Source organism: Dermacentor albipictus, chromosome 1 (genome assembly GCF_038994185.2).
Source record: "Dermacentor albipictus isolate Rhodes 1998 colony chromosome 1, USDA_Dalb.pri_finalv2, whole genome shotgun sequence".
In the NCBI taxonomy this organism is placed as follows: Eukaryota; Metazoa; Arthropoda; class Arachnida; order Ixodida; family Ixodidae; genus Dermacentor; species Dermacentor albipictus.
In genome coordinates this window covers 48,512,519-48,535,383 of record NC_091821.1, presented here as the reverse complement: position 1 = coordinate 48,535,383, position 22,865 = coordinate 48,512,519, and the positions used below count along the sequence as shown (strand labels likewise).

General features: G+C 43.6%; 1 protein-coding gene across 21 annotated transcripts in view; it reads right to left on the bottom strand.

Moving 5' to 3' along the window:
* LOC135905719 (uncharacterized) overlaps window positions 1-22,865 on the bottom strand; it is a 155,756-nt gene that overhangs the window by 24,649 nt on the left and 108,242 nt on the right. For all 21 annotated transcript variants that reach the window (XM_065436706.2, XM_065436700.1, XM_065436736.1 and 18 more), the window contains 4 exons: window positions 21,826-21,920; window positions 15,203-15,315; window positions 11,753-11,854; window positions 3,966-4,163 (listed from right to left, as the gene is read on the bottom strand). In XM_065436706.2, the coding sequence (XP_065292778.1) occupies window positions 3,966-4,163; window positions 11,753-11,854; window positions 15,203-15,315; window positions 21,826-21,920 (508 nt within the window). The remainder of the gene's footprint in view (window positions 1-3,965; window positions 4,164-11,752; window positions 11,855-15,202; window positions 15,316-21,825; window positions 21,921-22,865) is intronic.

Below are 22,865 nucleotides of genomic sequence, written 5' to 3'. Positions count from 1 at the left end.
TTGCTATTTAATATGTACTTAAAAAAGAACAATGTAGAACATCTTGAAGGGGCAGCGCAGTATGATGAAGACAGAAGACAGGAACACACAGGACAGCGCTGAACCCACAACTAATTTTATTCGAAGGCATACACAAACTTATGTACACAACCCATACTTACTTATGTGCTCTCCCATCGATGGCGTCATTATCAGTGTGCAGGCAAAAATGCAAAATCCTGTAATCTAATGCTACACTATGAGGCGGCTTAAAAATTCGAATTCACTGTCATACAAATTTAACGATGGCATGCTTACACAACGCGACCCTTTTTTCCTGATATAGTAGGCCTCAATAATCTCCCTCGTGGTCTGATTTCTATGCGCAGAAAGTATTGTGGTGTTTTTATACATTGGACTGCACCCATGCTCAGAGCAATGCTGCGCGACATGCGAGTAGGCATTACCCGTTAGCGAGCGCCTATGCTCAGACAATCTAATGTTCAGGCAACGACCTGTTGGGCCGATATAGACGTGACCGCAGGAAAAAGGAAGCTTGTAAACAACTCTCATTCTACAGTGCACAAGCAGGGACATATGTTTAACAGTGCAGCCTTTCCCAGCATGAGTGGAGGCAGCCTGGACCAACTTCCTATCAATCTTAACGCAAATTTTGATCATCTTGTTAGGGGCAGAAACAACAACCTTTACATCAGCCTTCTGTCTTCGTCATATTGCGCTGCCCCTTCAAGATGTTCAAACAGTACCAACTCGCCCAAATGTTGATCCTTCTAAAGAACAATGCATTTATCGAAACCATTACAAACATGGGGTGAGAAGATGATCGAGGCAGAAAAGGTACAAAAATGCTTAATTCATCGTTATAAATAAATACTCTTGCTTTTAAATAGCATAAGATTTATATATATATTTTTTTTTTCGTTTTGTGTTTTCTCAAACTTATTTTCAAGAATGCGATAGGTTTTTGTTCGTTTTTTTTCCTTTCCTTTTCATTTTTTTATTTTGTACAGCGACACAGTACACAAACACACTCGCTGCTAACAGTAGGCACCAGACTTTGGCAAACTTTCCTCGTCATAACTTCACTTTGGAGCAAAACAAAACACCACGAAACAAACACGCAGGACGTTACTTTGTAGCGGTGTGTCGCCGCGAGATCTTGTTTTCAGACGAAACGTAGCGTAGCATCAGCGATGCTCGCTGCAATATTTCATCAGCGGATCATGGCTCAGAATAAACGCATGTGGCACGAATGGTGCATCGTAAGCTCGCAATAATATTGCCGGCATGGTAGACCACCACAAACAGTTTGGGAATTCATTCTAACGAGGGGCAGAGGCACGCGACTGCCGCGACTCGGCCCAGTTCGAAGTGCGGGCGGCCATCTTCTCCATCGGCAGGGTCACCGCATGTCCGGCTCGTGATTCAGTCTAGCAGTCTAGAGTGCGCGCCCATTGGTGGAGGCTCATGTGCATCCACCTTGGAGGGGTAGACGCCCCTTTTTTCTGAAGTTGTACCCGACTATAGAAACACACATACCCGATAGAGAAAAATTGGGCTAACTCGCCAAGAAAGACATTGTTATAAAATAAGAAAAGAAAAACGACTCGTGTGGTAGTGCAAAGAACGCCAGCTGGACCATACCAACATTGCGAAACCTGGCGGTCGTTGCTTGTCATCATAGCTGGAAAAAGGTGTGATAGGCCCATTACTGCACCAAGAGCTTGCCTTATTGTCGGCATATGAAATGGCTCAGATGCCATGCAGCTGGCTCTTGCTAGGATGAGTATTAAGTTTTAATGCCACCTACGTGTTGCTCCGCAAAGCATTGGCAGAGGCTTAATTCTGGACATTCTGCCATGTTTTTTTAGGTGTGATGTAGGCGCGGCGCATACAAAATGATGCTGATGGCCTCATTTTGCTTTTGTAATGTGACACAAACTTGACGTTTTGCCTACGAAGCTGACATGGAGGCACTGAACCTAACCTTCTTGATAAAGCAAAAGTTTTCCTCCTTAGTAAAATTAAGGCAGCTAGCTTGAAGCGTACGATTATTCTGTCAAAAGTGTTTCTCGCTTCATTCACATGCTTCATTGGCCAGGACGCATGTCTCCGAGAAATGGAATGGGTGATCGTATGTTGGCACCAACATGCTTGTTTTCTACCTTGAGACAGCATATGCCATAGAGCTTTATACATTTACTAGAAGGAACTGTGCTGCCAGTGTTTATGGGAACTGTAAGCAGGGCGGTTCAGCCAGGATGAGAATGATGGGTAGTACATGGATTTGCCTAAACTTCGTCTTTCTGCCTTTAAATGGCTTCGTGACTTTGCAAAGTGATCATTTTCAAAAAATTACTGCGTTGTACATAATTAAATAAACATTAGTAAAATTGTCTTCTGGCAGGATTCGAACACAGGGCCTCTAGCACAAAAGGCCGATATTGAACCCAGTACGCCACGGACACATGGACAAACTAACCACTGCAATTAGCAGCGATTATGTGTGCTTGCAGTCTTATTACATTCTGCATTAAAAAAGTATAAATTGCTTTGAAATTTAGGCCAACTAAGACCCAGAATAATTGAAGCAGCAAGCACGTTTGAAGCCCTAATCATGAAGATCAGACAAATCCATGTACTACTACCCATCATTCCCATGGTGGCTGGACGATCGCAGCACCAGAGTTCCCACTTGCAATTGTAGAAAACTCTATGGCATAAGCGACTGACCAGTGGTGATGAATGCACATTCTAGGCAACATTATTGCTATCTCGTGAAGCGGCCAAGTATCACCGATAGCGTTGCGCGACGCAAGCGCCGGTGCTGCTACTACGTTTGCTTTGCTGCTTACTCACACCACGTGAGGATAAGGTCCCTAGATAAAAGATTTCGTGAGGAAACTTTAAGGCACCGGCTTGGGTACATTTCTTTTCATAAATTAAAAACCGCCGTTGTAAAAACCTCCGATGATGTGAAAAGTCATTAAACTTCATTACTTTATCAATGCAGCAGTGAAAAGTGCAAAAAGTTGCAGAAGGTTTGTAATGCTCAACCAATATTACTTCAAGTAAATGCATTTAAAAAAAAAATTATGGCCAAAACACAAATTCCAAACACCCCCTTCTGAGAGCAATGCAAATGCTGTAAGCACGTTTCATGAACAAAAGATCTTCATTGCCCCCAAACGACTGGGAAAATGCGACAATAGGCATGTCTCTCGGCCTCAACTGCATATGGCCACTCGTAGCATAATTCGCGTGGCTTGTTGCACCACAAATTATGGTGAAAAATATCTGAAATCTCACGCAACGCAAAATTGACGTTCACGGAACAGTCCTTCCTGTGATGCTCCTCACAAGATAACCCTTCAGCCAATCATCAAGCTGGCATGCTCGATATCCTGGAACGCCACCTCATATTCGCGAAATTGCAGATGCATTGCACGGGCTCCTGCAGGCTACCATTCACTTTCATTTTGATGTGCTAACGTTACATTATAGCTGCCAAGGACCAGAAAAAATTATCAGTTGATAAAATTTGCAGCTCCATGTCACCTTTCGTCATCCTGATGAAAATGCAAAATTACAATTTGGAAAGGTTCCTGGTGCAAATTTTAAAACACATGACCTCTTGATAGTTAATCAGAGAGTCAACATGGTGGTTAATGGCGACCATGCAGCTGCCATGAATGTTGAGAATAGATCCCAGGACACAATTAGTTCCACTGCCTTATCACAGTACTGTGCTTTATCACTTGCAGCAGGATATTGTGCCATTGGTGCATGCAAAATTACAACTGAGGTGCAGTTTGTAGAAGCCGATTTGAACAGGCAAATTTTGTGCAAGCTGGATAGGAAGAACAAGTGGGCTTTCCACTGTGTAGCAACCAAATGCAATGCACTGTGCAAGTTGCACTGGTGATAACTGAAACCCATCCTTGTCTTTTTCTTTCCATATTTACCATGAAATCTTTCTGCACGACAATGTCTTCCTGTTGACACATCTTCCTGCTGGCCTTTGCTCGTTTCCTTCTGACCTTGCTGTTATTCGTAGTCTCAGGGGATTCATCATCACTTATGGCGATAGCATAATTCTGCGATAACAGGTGCGTGTAGAGCCAATCACACTTTTGCTCCATCGTCATCCTTGGGTCTCCATCCTATTGAAAAGAAAAGGTGACAGCTCAGTTTCTACCTTGTACTATATCGAAACTGTTCATCAAGCCACAACTCTTTGGCTAGACTTATTGTGTGCTGTCAACCAAAAACGTTTACAGACCACAGGATCTCAGAAAACATTCAATTTCCGAGCAGCCTGAAACAGTAGTCAGTAAAACCAAACATCACAATGTTGTTCACATATATTAGTACAGGCTGTAAATGCGAATACTAGGCTGAGTTGTGAGGCTGCGCAGATATTCAGCTTTTTCTCAGATCTCGTATTCTGTAAAGGTCTGTGGTTAACTATACATCTTTAGTTCCATAAGCTTTAGAGGCCTTATTTCAATTTTTACAATGTCAGCACATTGCACATTTACTGGTCAAATAAGCCAAATTTTGGGCTTGCAAGCAATAATCGTGGTGCAATACCTGCACTACTAAATTGCTAGCCTTGCAAAACCCTGACTTTAGCTTCGCAGCCATTGTGGGCCAAATTCTGATGCCGATCTGTTTTCACCTTTGCCACTTCATGCTCCTGCTTAACTACAAACCTCGGGTACAGCTTCCTACATTTGCCTTGTAGGATGATGCACACAACTGAAAAAAAAAAAAAAAAAACCCAGACTAGTTGAACTGGATTATTCAATGCCCAGCTTGTAAAATCTATTTTCTTGCTGGTTTCAATAACTCTAACATGTTACAAATGACAATGGTGCAGTAATCTTACTAGTAAGGCGAGCTGAATTTTTTAATTTGCAAGGGGATATGTTTTTGGCTAAAGATCCGTCTTAAGGGGACATGGTCGGCCATTACCTTCAAAAAAGCACTTTTGCAACTTTGCTACCAAACCTGCTTCATTAAATGAGAATATATTCTTCAAATTTGATGCTGCAATGAGTGCTAGAAGAGCACAAGGTGGCACCAAAATTGCCTCCCCCCTTAAAAGATGGGCTTGGCTTCATGGTGATTTGACACAACTCCTTCTTCAAAAGAGCTAGAAACATGCAAAAAGGTGCTTTCTTTTGCTTTTACAATTGAGATTTGAGGCTTTATAGCTGATTTTAGCCTTTCAGAGTTTTGAACATTAAACTAAAAATAGCACTGCTCACCGTTGGCGGCAGCGCACTTGTTTGTTCATCAATGGTTTCATCCACCATAGTTCAAATTTTCTAAAATTTGTAATACAAACAGACTTGTCATGCTCACATGCTACACTCAGAAGACAGGACTGCATCATTTCTCATCAAACCAGGGGGGAGGGGGGGGGGAACGCAGGTTCTGTGGAAACTGGTATTCTGCCTTGCACCAACAATGTGGTCAAGCCATGCTCACGAGGGCAAGCCCCGTGAAGATTGCTGGTATATCGCTCAATTACCCAAAAGCAATCCAAAAAGAAAAGCTAGAGTAATTGCCACAAAGGATTTCGCAAAGGAATGACTGGTAAATGATATAGGAAACTACGTCTTTGAGATATTTTGGACTTGATGGTTCACAACTGAATGCTTAAATCTGATTTTTGGAAAACACTGTTTTTGCTGACCAAATTATTATTATCTCTGCAACTAACAAACTTCTCAGAGCGAGATTTTGCTCAATTGTTGGAATTTATCTAATGCATCTACTGAACCAAAACAGTTATGTTACCTTAAGTAGGTGTTTAAAAAAGAAGTGTTCTATAGCAAATTGCCCTTATATGGGAATGTCAATATTGGAAAACACATCTTGAAGAGAATTACAATGCGAATGATATTCTTTTAGTTCAGTCAAAAGCCCACTTTGTGAGCTATATTTTACACAAGTTTCAATGCACTGGTTGCATTAGTTAATTTCTAAATGTTCCTTGACCAAAGTACTAATATGGATAAATATAGAAGCTCACAATTACAACACTTCTCAATATTTTTTGATAAATCTTAGCATAGTTGATGAGGAATATGTTCACTAAGCACCTGCAAATATCAAGAAATGTTTGTTTAGACGAACTTGAGAAAATTACAAATATTGTATGTGCCTACCATCCCCGCTTAAACCAAGTGCTGAAGTAGGAATGAACTTGCATTTTCCACTGGCAGGAAAATGAAGAAAGGCTCTAGAAGAACAATTACTGTAGCACAAGGACATTTACCCAACCTTTACTGCAGTGATTTGTAATAATTCATGTAATCAAACCTTGTTATAATGAAATGAGTATGACGAACTAATGAATACAATGAAGTAAACGTAAGTTTCTTTGAAATTCCTATAAAAATAGTGCATTTAAAGTTACTTTTAAATGCTTACTAACACGGAAATTTCCGTCCCGCCTTTCTTTCTTTTTTTTTGCTTCTGGAGGTAGCTGTTGACTCCATAATTACAGCACAAAGCCTCAATTCCTTGAGAGCGACACAAGTAACTAATTACTGCACATTTTATGCAACCAGTTCAACATACACACCAAACACAGTGTGGCTTCAGACGTGAAAAAGGAGACTCATTATGTCACTGAAAGCGGAGGTGGTGGTCTCGTGGTAGCGCAAACAATTTGGTGCCTGGTCAGCCTGGTGCGGTGGTTGAGATGATCGGGACGCTGCTGGTACAGGTACATTAGGAAAAGAGCCGAGTTCTTTGCGCAGCGGCTCTCATGTATACGTTATTGCGGATGCAGGGAAACAATGCATGTTTCTTTTTTTTTTATCTCCCTCTCTTTCTGTGTGTGTGAATTTTTTTCTTTATCTGTCTCCCCTTACCTCTTCTCCAGTGTAGTGTAACAAACTGGATATCTATCTTACCTCCCTGCCTTTCGCATCTCATTCATCTCTCTCTCTCTCTCTCTCTCTGAAGAAATCCTGTCAGGACTATCAAACTCGTCATATTTTGCAGCAGTGTATTGTGAGTAGGAAGTGAAGATGAAAAGAATTAAGTGCTCATGTAAGTGAACAAAGTAGTCAAAGAATTATGTTTTGCACTTTGTGACGAAACCAGAAAAGCGACCCTGGAGGCATATCAGATTCCGAGCAATGTGTCTTTATTACGTTTCCTTTAGCAGGAAACAGCCAACAAAACCAGTGGAAGATCAAAATAGTGATTTTTCAGGAAAGTTGCCGCACTTATCGATTCTAGTTTTTCGTTATTTGAGGAACATGACGATGAGGTTTTATGTGCTATAACTGCAATCTCATTATGAGGCACACCGTAGTGGGGGACTCTGGATTAATTTTAACCACCTGGGTTTCCTTAACGTGCAACTAAATTTAAAGGGCCCCTGAAACTGTTCGTACAAATTTTGTATATGTGTAAGGTACATCTACAGTTAATCATTTGCACCACAATTTGTGTGAAGTGTCTCGTATTAAGAGAGCTACGGGCGATTACAAGTTACCCTCCTCCATAGCCATGCATTTTCTCCTCAACTCATTTGCCGAATGATTGGGGCTAAGCTCCTCCTTCACTGGCTCTGCGTCATGATGGCATGTCGTGTCGTCTACTTCCGGTTGTCTAGGAGCAAGTGCGTGAAGCCTCTCGAACCTCTCCGCCAGTTGCTTGGCAATCGACCCCAAGCGAGAGCTATCGAAACAGTGAGCAGCAAAGCATTGTGAACATTCTGTTGCAGCGCCGAGCGTGTCTGGTATTCCAGCAACCAAAGGTGAGATGGGCATTTCGAGGAAGGGATGGAGGCATAAACTCAAGCTGATGAAGGAGCTTTAACTAGACGTACGTGAGCGGTCTGATCGGTCTGCATGGTCTAGCCACCTGGTGGCGCAGAGCTTAACCACCCAAGCAAAGAGCTAATACTGCTCTAACCAAGTATAAAATATTTTAGACATTTACAAAAACAATGTGTTCATGATTACGCTCCTGAGGAAAATGTACACCAGCAGCTAAGCAGAATAGACTTCATTACATCTTCTGTGTTTGGTTGAGCTCTTGCCACCGGGTGGCTGCACCGTACAGACCCCTCATGTGTGTGCCTCTGCTCACCCACTAAAGCGGCACAGTCAAATGGCCAGGCCCAGTGCGCTTGTGTTTACCCAAATACCAGATGCGCAACACTATTGTGGTAGTAATCCTCTGGCGTAAAGTGACGGCCGCAAACGCGCAAATCCTGGCACTGGTTGGATAGCAATAGTATGATGCGCTGCACTGCAGCCACTCTGCTCATCTGTTGCCTTGTAGAGGGATGCGATGTCCCAGCCTGACATATTGCCGGTCGCTACATTTGCAGCCCACAACGTAACAAGGGTGAACCATGGTGCTTACGAAAATAAAGATCAAGATCAATATTGACCGCGGAGCTCTTGTCAACACGGAGCGTGTTGTAGCACAAGCAGACGACGCTTTGTGCTGGAAGTGCTTAAGTGTAGTGAGAAACTGCCTTTGTGCATTCTCTTTCTGTTAGTTTCTTTGTATAGAAACAAATAACATTCTAACTGTTATGAACAACATTTATTCACCATAAAGTTAGAAAAATTATCGATGACGTGCCCTGGGCAGCCAATCGGATCGCTCACCCTACTGGCATCATTAGGGCAACTTGCGTCAAATGGTCAGGGGCGGCTGACGTACTGCGATCGGTAGCGATGTATGTTTTTAAAGCTTTATAATAAACTACAGGCTTTATGTGGAGCACTTAGATGCATCAATTAACGATCAGAAGCACTTATCCTAACAGCTCAGTGCATTTGTACAATATTGTCGAAATTTTTTCAGGGTCCCTTTAAGTACACCAGCGTTTTTGCATTTTTGCGCCCATCAAAACGTCGCTGCTGTGGCAGGGATCGAACCCGCAACCTTGAGCTCAGCAATGCAACGCAATAGCCAAGGTAGGTATTAAGGAATAAAAAATAGGGAGGGACGACAAAAACGCGGTAAGATACGGCGACTGCAGGAGATCTGGAAGTCGGTGATTACAGGAAAATACTTTATGGGCGCTGGAGACTCGGAATAATATGATGGGCCTTTTCAACATGGTCTTTTCGTGTGGCGCACTGCATGTAGCAGCTGTGCGCATCTTTCGTTCTGCTTCACTCGATCTTTGGGAATTCTTTCCTAGAATTTAGTTCACAAACCAATATATGCTCTCTCAGAACATCCCAAACTTATCCTGCTTTGAAATGGCATTGACATTCTGTGCCTGAAAATGCAGCAGTTGTCCCTTCGGCAGACGCCGATCATCGCATCTCTGGCTCACAAACAAACCACCGCAGTTGCGCCACCACCATCATTAAAGTTTGGGTGTATCCCCTGAACGGACATGGCTTTTCACAGCACGGCCATAGTGTGTGCATTCACATGCTAGTGGTATCTGGTACCACGATACCGCCAAAATAGGTTTCGATAATGTGACGAGTCTGCTTTTTCATGTCTGAAGCACCACCCTACACTTGACAAGCGTTTTGAACTGCGATACTATTCTGGGCATCGTTGAATTCCATCATTACGTCAAATTTCGTAACGGCAGCATTTTGAGCCATTCAAAGAGGCCATAGAAGCCCTGGGCCTCTCTGATTGGTTCCCTCATGGTTCCGCCGTGATTGGTTCTACCACCAGCTTTCCGCTGTTACAGAATTTGACAATATGGCAGAATCTGACAATGTTCAGAACAGTACCCCTGGTTGCATTAAAAGGTAACGTAGTTAAATAGTTATTGTGCTACCGTGGAATTGGGATTCCATAGTGTAATTACTGGGTCGACGGCTAATCATATAAAGCAATAAAAATTAGATAAAATTTTCCTGTCAGTACTCTTTTAACTAAGCAAAATTCTCCTATAAATGGATATAACAAACCTTCTCCTTTAATTTAAGGGCTTTTGCATCAGCTTTTGCAAAGCACCTTTTCCTCTAGTTTGGGTTCTTGCATTGGCTTCAGCTCATTTTTCATGTTGTGGATATTTCACACACGCACAGGAGGTTGTTAATTAAGACGAACAAAGTATTGTTTTGGATGAGGGGTTTTGAAAGCTTCGATTTGTTGCGATGTTTGTCATGATGTGTTGTGAACTTGTGACAGACCCAACACATTTTCAGAGCACTGCTCTTAGGTGCCTGTTCCTGCATTGAGCAGTGGCATGCCTCAGCGGTGCTATACTTTGTAACCGAGCGAACGAGCACAGCGAAAAATGAAAGCAAATGCGGAGCACAGTGTGAAATGAAGGAAGAGTGCATGAGAAGGAAAGTGGAGGAGGGGAGGGTACAGTGAAAGCGTGATGCGGAAAGTGGAGGAAGAGCAGAGAGGAAACGGCCTGCCCATGTGTTGACTTGCCATCGGCCATGGCATCCGCTGTTATGTGGGTGATCTAACCTGCGATTCTGAGGCAGAAGCAGGGGGGGGTCAGGGTGGCGTGAGGTGGGGAGGACTATGCTTGTCTGTGGCATCAGCTGCTGAGGGCATTTCGAATTAGGGAGTATCGTAATTGTTGGTGAATTTTTTCAAGCGTCTATGTCTTAGGCAAATTGACATGTTCTATGCTTCCCTGAGGCCTTCACTATAATGCAACATTGATTTAAAAAATTCACCAACGATTACGATGCTCCCTAATGCGAAATTTGAGTGTAGCTCTATACGTGTTTTCATTTCGCGTGTCAATATTTTGTATTATGATTATATAGCTAAATGGTTTACATTAGCAAGAGAATGCTGTGAGTAGCGCGCTTTGTTTCCATACAGAAGACGCGCGCTGCTCTGGCACCATATCGTAGCCATCGTTGCTACACAGCCTGTCTTGCGCGACACCATGCTTCTTGTGCTTTTGTTCCCCCAACGACAAGAGCTGCTCTTCGTCGTGGGGAAATCGTGCCACTAGTGTCAGCAGTGAAAACACCCAAGGAAGCGTCACATCGAGCCTTACTTGTACCCGCTCGCCATCGTCCCTTGAAGGAGCATTGATCCCCGTCACACAGGCTGTTACAGAGGACTGACCTCAACAGCTGACCTCACGGGCTAGTGCATAGTCCTACCCGCCTCACGCCACCTTGCCCTCGCCTCCGAAAGCGCAGATGAGATCGCCCACGCGGTGACAGATGCCATGGCTGCCACCAACTCAGCACATGCGCAGGCCGTTTCCCCTCCACTCGTCCTCCACTTTCTTCCTCGCGCACGCGCTCCTCTTTCATTTTACGTTGTGCTCCGCATTCGCTTTCATCTTTTGCTATGCTCGCTTGCTCAGTTACAAGGTATAACGCTGCCAAGGCATGCTGGCGCTCAACGCAGGAACGAGTGCCTAAGAGCTGCACTCTAATACAAGAATATTCTTTATAATTTTACATGGGATATTAGTGCAAAAAATATGTAACAAGATGTAACCCTAAATTTGACAACACCACATGCATTATATCTTTTCCACTGTGCATGCCACATTCTGAGTATGCAGTTGAAAGTTCTCTGGGAGTTTTGGGTAGACTGTTATTTTTTTCTCGGAAACTTTGTTTATGTTAAAGAAAACAAATTATGTGGTGGTTACACACAACAATGCTAATTGCCAACAAAATGGTTTACTAAAATTTTCGTGCATATATTTATCGCTAAACAATAATTACTAATGAGCCAAAAACCTTGCTGATTTTACCAAACTGAAGCCCGGACTAAGGTTTTGTCTCGGTGCGCACATTACCTGAGCCTGCTCCTGCTCCACCTCTTTAATAATGGCCAGCCTCCGCTGCTTTGAAGTAGTCCTGTCCCCGGTTTCTTTCCATTCCCTGGATTTTGCCAGACTCTGCATATAAAAAGCACTGTTAGTTTAATATCGCTGTAAAAACAAACACTAAAGAAAAACACTAAAGTGCAATTTGAAATGAAAGTGAGGGCTCTGTAATGTGGCCTCCTATTCTTAATCCAGAAATATAATATTGAATAAGCAGGACTGATGAATGCAAAAAATTATCCTAAAAATGAGGAAATGCACCTAGTAATTACAGGAGGTCATGAGCAGCAATACTTATAACTTCCTGGTTTACTCTTTCAGCTCTTCCTGAAAACCCATTATCTGTTTAACAGTGATGCGTACAAAGCAAGTCATTGAACATGGCAGCCACTGAGCCAGAACTGGCTAGTCTGTTTTAACATGCTCTAGGTAACAGAAGCCCTGTACTTTTCGAGCTGTGACATCACTTGGGAGGTCTATACAGCCCATTAGTAATAATGGTGGGCACTGGTAGCATTTAGCAGAATAATTTTTTCCCCAGAGAATGGTTTTCATTGGGAGCAGTGGCCTTCTTGTATGTCGTCACAGTTACCGAGATTGCAGGCCTTTATTATGAGCACTGTTGCTGCGAATGGAGGAGGCTGACGTTAACCAGTGTTACAGGTCTGTGTGAACTATGTGTCCATGCATGACACATGTAGGAAATTGTCTGTTTTAGAGCGCAGCTCTTAAGCCGTGGAATTCCTGTGGCGAGCGTCAGCATGCCTCAGCAGCATTATACGTCGTAAGTGAGCGAACGAGCACAGGTGAAAGATGAAAGAGAATGCGAAGCTGGTAGATAAAAGAAGAGCATGCGAGGAGGAAAGTAGAGGAGAAGACTACAGGGAAAGCATGAGGCGGAAAGTGGAGGCGGAGCAGAGGGGAAACGGCCTGTGCATGCACTGAGTTGGCGGCAGCCATGGCATCCGCACGAGTATATGCCACTGCGTGGGCAATCTCATCTGCACTTCCAAGGGGGCCCGGGGCCAGGATGGCATGAGGTGAGGAGGGCTATGCTCGTCCACAGCATCAGCTGCTGAGGTCAGGCTGCGGTACCAGTGTGTGTGAAGTGGATCGCTGCTCCTGCAAAGGGCGATGGCGAGCGGCTACGAGTAAGACTCGATGTGACGCTCCCTTGAGTGTTGTCGCCGCTGACACTGGTGACATGGGTTCCCCGAGATGAAGGGCAACTCTCATCGTTAGTGGAATGGAAGCGCGAGAAGAAAAGCATAGTGCCCTGCAAGATGGGCTGTGCAGAAACGGTGGCTACAATATGGCACCAGAGTAGCATGCATCCTCTGTGCGGAAACAAAGCTCGCTACTCATAGCATTCTCTTCCTAATATAAACCTATGTAATCGTAATACAAAATATTGACACGCGAAATGAAAAGATATATAGACCTGCACTCAAATTTCGAATTAGGGAGTATTGTAAACATTCAATAAAATTTTTTTTTGACTACTTATTACGCACAGTCTGGGAAAATGGGGGGGGGAGGGGGGAGGAATATGGAAGTGGTCTCAGTACGGTCATGTTATGGCCCACTCCAAGTATGTTTTGGAGCGGGCCAAGCAAGTCTTTCCAAGGGATGGTGCTTTTACTAAAGGACACTCCTGCAAAAAAAAAAAAAAAGAAAAGAATGTTTTGTTTACGGAAACACCCATCCAATCAAATCAAGCGAAACTTTATTTTAATTCTGTTCAGATACAAGTTGAGGGACTGGAAAGAAAAGTTCTATTAGAACAGATGGATTGGTCCATAGCCCATGAATAAGTTACCCAAATAATTCTGACCACAAAAAGGGTAAGTGCAATGCAGTTCACAGTGTACATAGCATCATGGCCGCGATGGTTTATTCAGCTTATTAAGAAAACTTCATGGACTTTTTTTAATGAATGAGTTCAGAGCAAATATTGCACATTTAGAGGCTGTGGTTTTTCATGGTTATGCATTCCGTGTTGCGCATCACTATGCTATATACTATCCATCGTTAAATTTGCGGTGTAAGTCGTTGGACTGATGGCTTTTGAAAGGACGGAGCACAATCCTTATGCATCCTCCTTGATTTCTATGGCCTTTCCAGTATCTTCTGTAACTCTCCTTGGTTCAGCTGCAATGTTCAGCCACATATAGCTGCCTAGCCATATGTACCTCTGGTCCCCGCCAAGGCGTGAGATCAGCTGATTTCGAAATGAAGCTGGTGCATTGCAATCTTGATGGACGGAAGCCTTCACGCACAATATGCAGTATATACATGCACCCAGAACTTGGTAATTAAAGAAGCCACAGCAGTTTGTTGGCAAATTTATCATTGTGATTTGGGCCACAAGTTACCCGTCTCTTCATATCACCCAGCTCCAAATACGGATTTTTGAAAAATTAGAAAAAATTTATTCCCTTGGGTTGTCACACAGTGTAACTTTAGGACAAAATTAGATGTAAGCATGAAGGCCAGTTTCATGCAGAAACAACAGAAGCGAGTTATAGAATATGTTGCGCATGATCCATCTTTCATAGTCTTCAGGTTGTTCAATTGTTTACTTAACACCCCTAAGTACACTTTCGTAGACTGTCTTTGTCCCAGGGCATGTCCAAAGTAGATGACGGGCATCTGCTGCTGATGCAGGAGCGGAGCACTTTGAACACTCGACTTCGTCTTCACATGGTTTGCCCCAAGCACAAGTGGTGGCTGGTGTAAGGGCCGGGCCGGCCCGAAGTGTTCCTCTAACCGAGAAAGATTGTGGAAAAGGGAGCAGACGCACGGAGGGATGAGCGGGCCAGGCTGGATAGATTTTTCAGGCAGTGAGACCTTACCGGGGGTCATTGGGAAGGGGGAGACGAGGAGTAACAGGTGTGTAAAATTAAATTCTGGGCTTTTACGTGCCAAACCACATTATGATTAAGAGGCATGCCTTAGTCGGGGGCTCTTGATTAATTTTGACCACCTGGGAGTTCTCTAACGTGCTCCCAATGCTAGGTACAAGGGTGCTTTTGCATTTCTCCCCCATCGAAATGCTGTTGCGGTGGCTGGGATTCGATCTCGCGGCCGGGATTCGATCTCATGTTTAGCAGCTCAATGCCACAGCCATTACACGACCACAGAAGGTGTTACTGGTGTTGAGAAAGCATGAACATTGTGATCCACAAGGTCATTCTTGTGGTCATGACCATGTGCCTGCAGCCAGTGGAAGGTAATAGTCACATGTGAAGTCTTGTGAATTTTGTGGATCTACTCACAAACACCACCGTGGAAGATTGTCCAAGGTCGTAGACATGGCAAAATCTCCACAGAAATAGATTACACGGTTGCACAAATTCACTGTCATTTTGGTGTCCGTTCCAGTATATGTCGCAGCACGTCAGCCTTTGTAGTGCTCACCTTCAGTTTCTCGAGGTCTTTGGTAGAGAACAGTTTGCAAAGTCTGTGGTAGCGCGTCTTTATCATGTGGTCACTCCGGGAGGTCATTTCGCTTGCGATGCGGGACCACTTGCCTGAAAGAGCACAGGAGAAAAACAAAGCATAGAGTAAACTGTTTGGCCTTTAACCTTGTGCAGTAAATAAACAATGAAATTACCAATAGTTTTCTAGCTCAACGCATGCAACTCCACTATTGAGGTTCATGTGATTCGGGCACACAGGTTTATGCTGCTCCTTTGAGGTCAACCGCAGTCCCGATGGTACGTTAAGGGGGGACACAGGTTTTGGCTCGAAGTGATTAAGCCCTATAAGCAATCAGTTCAATAATGTGTACCTGCATGAGCAGTTAGCTGTTTCCTCACGATTTATGGCATGTACATGTGAGGGGGGGCATCAATCATGGTTTCCTGCAAGGGCTCAAAAGGATCCACTATAGTAGAATACTCCACCAACACATAAACAAAACGAGAAAAAAAAAGTTATGGAGTAGTCGGGTGTTATTACATGGCTCAAAACCATGGCATGTGCCCACAGTGAGAGATTGGCCAAGAGGTGGATGGCAGATGCGAGATGCGACCAGACATGGGCATCCTCAAGAGGATTTCGTCTTACACATCTGCTTTCACCCTCACTGCATGAGAGTGAAAGTCTGTGAGGGCGACGAAGGAAGGTTAAATGAAGAAGTCGCAATTGAAGCATTATGTACTGCTACGGCAAGTACTTTGTATTTAATTGTGAAGGCATGTTCACACTATAAGATGACAATGAGCCGATTTCTGCCGGTCGACTTCTGGCGACAGTGGACTCACCCCTGGCAATGTGCTGATGCTTACAGTCAACAGACTGCCTGCTGACAGCCATGTTGGCAAGTTCTGACTGTCTGACATGCAAGATTTTGCTTTAACACTATACCACAGTGTCATACTACAGTGACGTTGTGTCGCTACAGTGACACAACAGTCTTATTTCTCGTCGATGCAGCTGCCATGGAGTTTGCTGCCACTGATTTGTGCACATGCTTCTTGCTTTTTTGTGTTGTACGCTTTCTCAAAAATACATATTTTTACCTGTTAACATGGGTTGCTACCCTCGTAAATAATGACGTTACCGGGTGCGTAAATTTTTGTTATTGAACTTATGCATCTTAACGTCATGTATTTACTGAGAAACTATGTATAAATAAAATTGGTTCTGCCTTTACGCAACGTTCTCTTCTATGCGCACAATGTTTTGTAGAACAGCCAACTGATGTAAGACTTGGAAGTATTGAAGGTGTTGACTAGCTGTAAATAACCCTTCAATTTTGTGTCAGTAAAGTGTGGAGAAAATAAGATATATAGCACTGACTGGTACGTTTCATTTTTTTTCTTAACACATCGGTGGCATCCCACTCCCACAGGCACAGTTTGAAAATAATGCTGTAAAACTTGACTATATATATATATATATATATATATATATATATATATATATATATATATATATATATATATATATATATATATATATATATAGTGACTTTCTGCCGCTGCCCACCTGAGTGTCAGGCACTTAATTCTCGCTCTTGTTAGGTACCAAGTGCTGCATTGTTTGGCAAACGGACATGTTTCCTTCCACGCACTTTTGGAGGAAGGACTCCCAAACCACTGTGTGGAGGGATTCAGGCTAGTGATGTTCCTCTATAGCAGCGTTTCCCATATATTCCCAGTACTTGACCTTTTTAGTTGTACCAAACTTACTATTACCCCCCACACCTTTACAAACCTTCTGAAAACTTACTTGTTTCAGTGACGATCGAGTGACACCAGATGCACTTACATTTTAATTTTTTCACACACACACACACACACACACTAGAACGTCGTTGATACATTCCTGTCATGCGCACGCACGCACGCACGCACGCGCACGCACACGCGCGCGCACACACACACACACACACACACACACACACACACACACACACACACACACACACACACACACACACACACACACACACACACACACACACGCTAGAACGTCGTTGATACATTCCTGTTATGTACGTTTTCCCGGCGCCAATGTTAGCACTCGAGAACACAAAAAATGACCCAATGGAGTTACGTTCATTTTTTACCGGTTCATACGATCCAGGAAAACACGATTCTTCGGCAACGTTCATTATGTCGCCAAATTGCTGTCATATCATACGTTTTCCAGCCGCTAGATCCCGTGTAAACAAGAAAATTCACGAGGCGTGCGCGATCGGGAACACTATAGCTGCCCGCCGCGGGAGTTTCACCGCAATACTCGCCCGCCCCCCTCGCGTGAAAACGCCGGCGCGCACTCAGTTTCTCATTTAAGTACCAGCAAATCTTCTTCGGGGTCGTCGCATGCGGCATTCACACTTATCAACGCCAATCCTATTGCGATAAGCATCTTCGCCTATCTGTTTCACAGCGCGTGGTGCCGTCGGAAGCGTAGCGCACGCTCTTAATAGGTGATAACCGAAACGCGCCGCCGTTCTCTGCTGCAGACTGTCAGCGTATACTTTTTCCGGCCACTAAATCCCATGTGAACAAGAAAAAGCGCAAGGCGCGTGAGATTAAGAGCAGTATGTATATGGCCGCCCGTCTCGCGTACGTGAACACGACGGCGCGCAGTTTCTTATTCCGGTAGCAGCAAATCTACGCCCAGGCCGTCGCACGCCGCATTCACAGCTATCGCCGCCAAACCTAAACTTATTGCGATAAGCGTCTTCACCTGTCTGTTTTACAGCGCGTGGTGCGTAGTGCCATTGGTAGCGTACTGCGCACGCCTTTAGTAGGCGATAATCTAAATGCGCTGCCGTTCCCTGCTGCAGGCGGCGCGATGTGGGCATCACGTTTCACTTCAGCGGCATCCGGTGTTGTCCACCAGCTCGATTTCGCTTCGGCTTCCCGTCGTTTTCTTAAAACACCATGCAATAGGAAAACAACAAAACGCGTCTCGGGCCGCCGGAGCAACACTAGCTCGACGCGCGCCGGCGTCGCGTGCTGCAACGATTCGCGCGACGCTTCGCATTACGTAGATGTCAACAATAGTTGAATCTGTCGAATTTTTTAGTTACTTCGGATCGTACGTTCTCCCGGTTAGTACACTTTCCGTGCATTTTTCCCCAAACGTATGAACGAGGTTTTAATATATTATATATATATATATATATATATATATATATATATATATATATATATATATATATATATATATATATATATGTGTGTGTGTATGTATGCCTATGTTACTACTATTAAAGAAAACGGCGCTGAAAGAGTGTGGGAAAATTCATCTCTGGTTTGGCAAGCAGAATGTGTACAGGGTGTTTCACATAACTTGAACCAAGGATTTAAATAAAGGTGGTTTGCTGCAGCTGAATCAAACCAACGGCATATGGCTTGCCATCATGTGTCGCTCCTTAGAGTCTTTTATACATTCCGCTGAATTAGTTCATTAACTTAGATCAATTCTGCAAAATTTTTAATATTCACTTTAGGGCTAAATGCGTTTCGTTGCTTTGTAGAGGCGGTTCAGAAATGACCGATCCAATTTTTTGTGGCAACGTACGTGCAACATGGCAATCTTTTTTGGCATTTAAAGAAAGCCAGCAAAATATGAAATAAAACCGTGTGACTGCGCTCGTGTGCTATCGTATTGCAGTATTCTTAACCGTGCGTGGAGCTTATCATTTATCAGGGACAATGGAGCTTCCTTTCCGTGTGCCACCGCCAAAGATGCTGATGCACTGTGAAGCCGATGCCTAGAGCTGCGGCCGCTCACTTGGCCACTGTCCGCGCACATGGTTGCACACGGTTCTTTTGCACGAAACGCGGTTGAGAGCGCTGCAATACGATAGCGCATAAGTGCAGTCACATCATTTTATATCATATTTCACAGGCTTTCTTTAAACGCCAAAAAAAATTGCCACACAGCATGTACGTTGCCACAAAAAATTGGATCGGCCCTTTCTGAATACCCTCTACAATGCAATGAAATGCACATAACCCTAAAGTGAATATTAAAAATTTTGCAGAATTGATCCTAATTAATGACTAATTAAGCAGAATATAAGGAATACTCTAAGGAGCACCACATGATGGCAAAACATGTGCCGTTGGTTTCATTCAGCTGTGGCTAACCACTTTTTTAAATCCTTGGTTCAAGTTACGTGAAACACCCTGTTGGACCCTCCACTCCTAGAAAAACGCTCATGACTCATTTGTGGGTTATGACCTAGAAACAGTGCTCTATAGTAAGCCAACCAACCTTTTAAGTTGCTGTTCCAATAGTCCCACATGCCCAAAATAACACCATTCTGTCGTTCCAATTGCTTCACTCTTTTGCTGTTGCAGCTTCGACACACAAAATCAACGAAAAGGTTACATAATCTATTTGCCCATATTTGAATTTTTATGCGAAGCATATTACGAGAGCACAACCCAGCTCCTCAGGCGCGGCGGTGTTGCCTTCAATGACCTTTGACCCCATGCCATACCACGTGACACCGTGACGTCACGACAGCGGAGAAATGGGGCTCCAACTCGTGCCGTCGCGGCGGTATATAAGCAGCTGCGCTTGCCTCTGCTAGACATTTTCTAGGTGGCTTTGATCGGACGCGGTGAGCGTCGAGCAACGCAGCGTTTGGCGCGACAACGAAATTTCTAGGTGGCTTTGGCTCAACTCTTGCAAGATGGGCTGGGTGGGAATCGAACCAGGCTCTCCGGAGTGTGAGACGGAGACGCTACCACTGAGCCACGAGTACGATGCTTCAAAGCGGTACAAAAGCCCCTCTAGTGAATGCGGTGTTGCCTTAGAAACGAGCTGTTCTCGTGCGTCGCTTGCTCAGGCGCACATTTCGTTGCCGCGCCGAACGCTGCGTTGCTCGACGCTCACCGCGTCCAATGCGGGGCGCATAGTCGCTGCGCCGTAGCCCATTGTCTTACACCCCTTGGCGGGTCGACGGGAACGCTGTCGCGTTCCACTCTTGAAGGCGAAACAGAGTAACGCATGTGTTGTTTCTTCGTCTAGCCGAAAACAATATAGCCAAGTAACAGCAGTTCACCAGGCTTAACAGTGGTTCAACAACTAAAATAAAGGCTAGTATGCTTCGCATCCTGGGCTTAACCTTAGCTAAGCCACAGCCATTTTTTGCATGTGCTGTGTGTAACAAGAATACGTAATATACTGTTTAAACAAACAACACCAGTGTGCAGGGTCATGTGAATTAAACATAATAATCCAAGTGCGCAGCCTCTGATACTTTGACCTTACAATAAAGGCTCTCGTTGAGACACATTAGCAAAATATTGCAATTAGCACCATGACCATTAACAAGCCAAGAGTAAGAATATTCCAAAGCGAGCACAGGTCTCAAATTGCATGGGAAAGGCAGATTTGTCTTTCCTCGTTTAGAATCGTAGATGACTGTTTGATGCCAAACTTACCGCGAGCTATAGTGCCTGTAAATGACACCCTTACTGCCATTATTAAACCATACGAGTATGCAGGTATCGGTCAGTTTTGATATGTGCATAACATAAAATTATCTGACCATAGCATGAACTCTGTGATTGTCTGCTGATGCACACTTCCATGCCCCACTGATACAAGTATCGGCAAAATGCAGCATATAGAGTTTTATTGCAAAAAATTACAATAAATGTGCATAAGTACACGCGATCACACCAGTATACATTAGGCCACAGGCGCAGCAATGAAACAGGCGAATAATAGTCAATCTTATCACGTGTCTTGCGTTGTACTTCTCTACGCATACACCTTTGCTCCTTCGACAAACGTCAAACATCATCTTCATCCTTGTGACCTAACTATCAACGTCTCACAATGTGCATTATTCCCACGAACAGGTGTTTGCATTTAGGCATAGCTTGTGAATGGTGTAGCGCATACGTATAAACATTGCATGAGTATACAAGTCGCATAGGATGACAATAAAAACAATTGCATACATTACATTTAGTTATGTACTATTTAATGAACTGCTTCACTAATGCTTTGCTTCACATACATAGATTCTAACATGTGCCTTGAATTCGCATACTTTTTGGGGGGCTCTACCTGCTGGCAGTATTGTTGTTCAACAACAGGTCGTTCAAATGAAGACATTGCGAGGGCTATAGATTTGTGTCAAGTAGGATGAATTAATGGCAATGATTCATTAATGCACCAGAGTAAAGCAGCTCCTGGAGTGCCTTTTAATGATGAGCTTTGGTTGATTTCGGCTTGTTTGGCAAGGCGAGGGTCTCCTTGGGCTTCACCTGCACCCAAATATCAGTTGTTTCCGGAATGAACATGTGATAAATTGCCACTAATTTAAAAAGGTTAAAGGCCTGGGCGCATCCACTTCCGCTAACTTACCATGCATTGAAGAAATGTGGACATTTTATTTTTGTTTGGTGCATGTCTTCACAAACTACAATAGTAACATAAAAAAGGACGCACACACACAATTTCATTTCTAGACTCATCTAAGCCTTGTTCTTTTTCTTTTTTTTTTCACACTTTAACACACACAACGTTACATGAGGACAACAATAATAGCTCACCTGTGCCATGCTTCTGGATCATCTTAATCAGTTCGAGATCTTCCTGCGGACTCCAGTGGCCAAACACGATGTTTCCAGAAAATGTATTCGCATATCTAAATACGAGTTGGAAAGAGTAAATGGGAAAAAGTAAGGACATGCATTAGCTAGTTATCTGTTGTTTAATTTATCGACACCCTTTCGTAAAGTTAGGAAACAATCCTCCTCTTGAGAAAATTGTAGAGCTACATGAAAAACTCCCAATACAGCTTTATGTTGCTCAATACGTGCTATATAAAAGTGTTTTTCTGAGCATGAAAGAAGCCTGCGAATACATGCAAAGTGTCTCGAGTGGCCAGTTGCATGCCAATTTTATGTGTATATATATCTGCAGGCTTCCTTCACGCTCAGAAAAATGCTTTTATGTAGCACATACTGAGCAGCAGAAAGCTGTATCGAAGTTTTTCATGTTGCTCTACAGTTTTCTCATTGACACTTCTAATCTAATCATAATATTTGAGAAGCTGATTAATTAAGACTAATTATGCAATTAGGCAGAATGCAAACATAATCTGAGCCAAGCGAGAGCAAACAATATTGCCTTGGTTTTGTCCAGCTACGTGGCATTTGCATATTTTAAAATCTTGGTGCATGATAATTGGGACACCCTGTATGTACATATATATAAGTGTGAATGTATGTGCACTATAGTGGTCACTGCCCTATGAGAGCCCCCCTCTACTGAAAGGAGAATAAGCCCTGGGAAAGACTTGGTACCGCTTGTTACACAGCGACAAAGAAAGTAGCATTGCTTCCTAGCATATTAAGTTTCTTGAATGATATCTGCATGCATCTATGCCAACTCACAGGCAAACTTATGCCCACTCTATCGGCAATGTATCAAGAATAAGTGAATGAATGCACGCTTGAATCAACATGGGTGATGGCCACTACATCATCAGCACACGAATGTTCGAAGTTGAATGTTTTGTTATGGTCCACAGAGTAAGCAAGTAACTAGCGATAATGCATCTTTGCTGCAAGTTGTTACAAAGCACAAA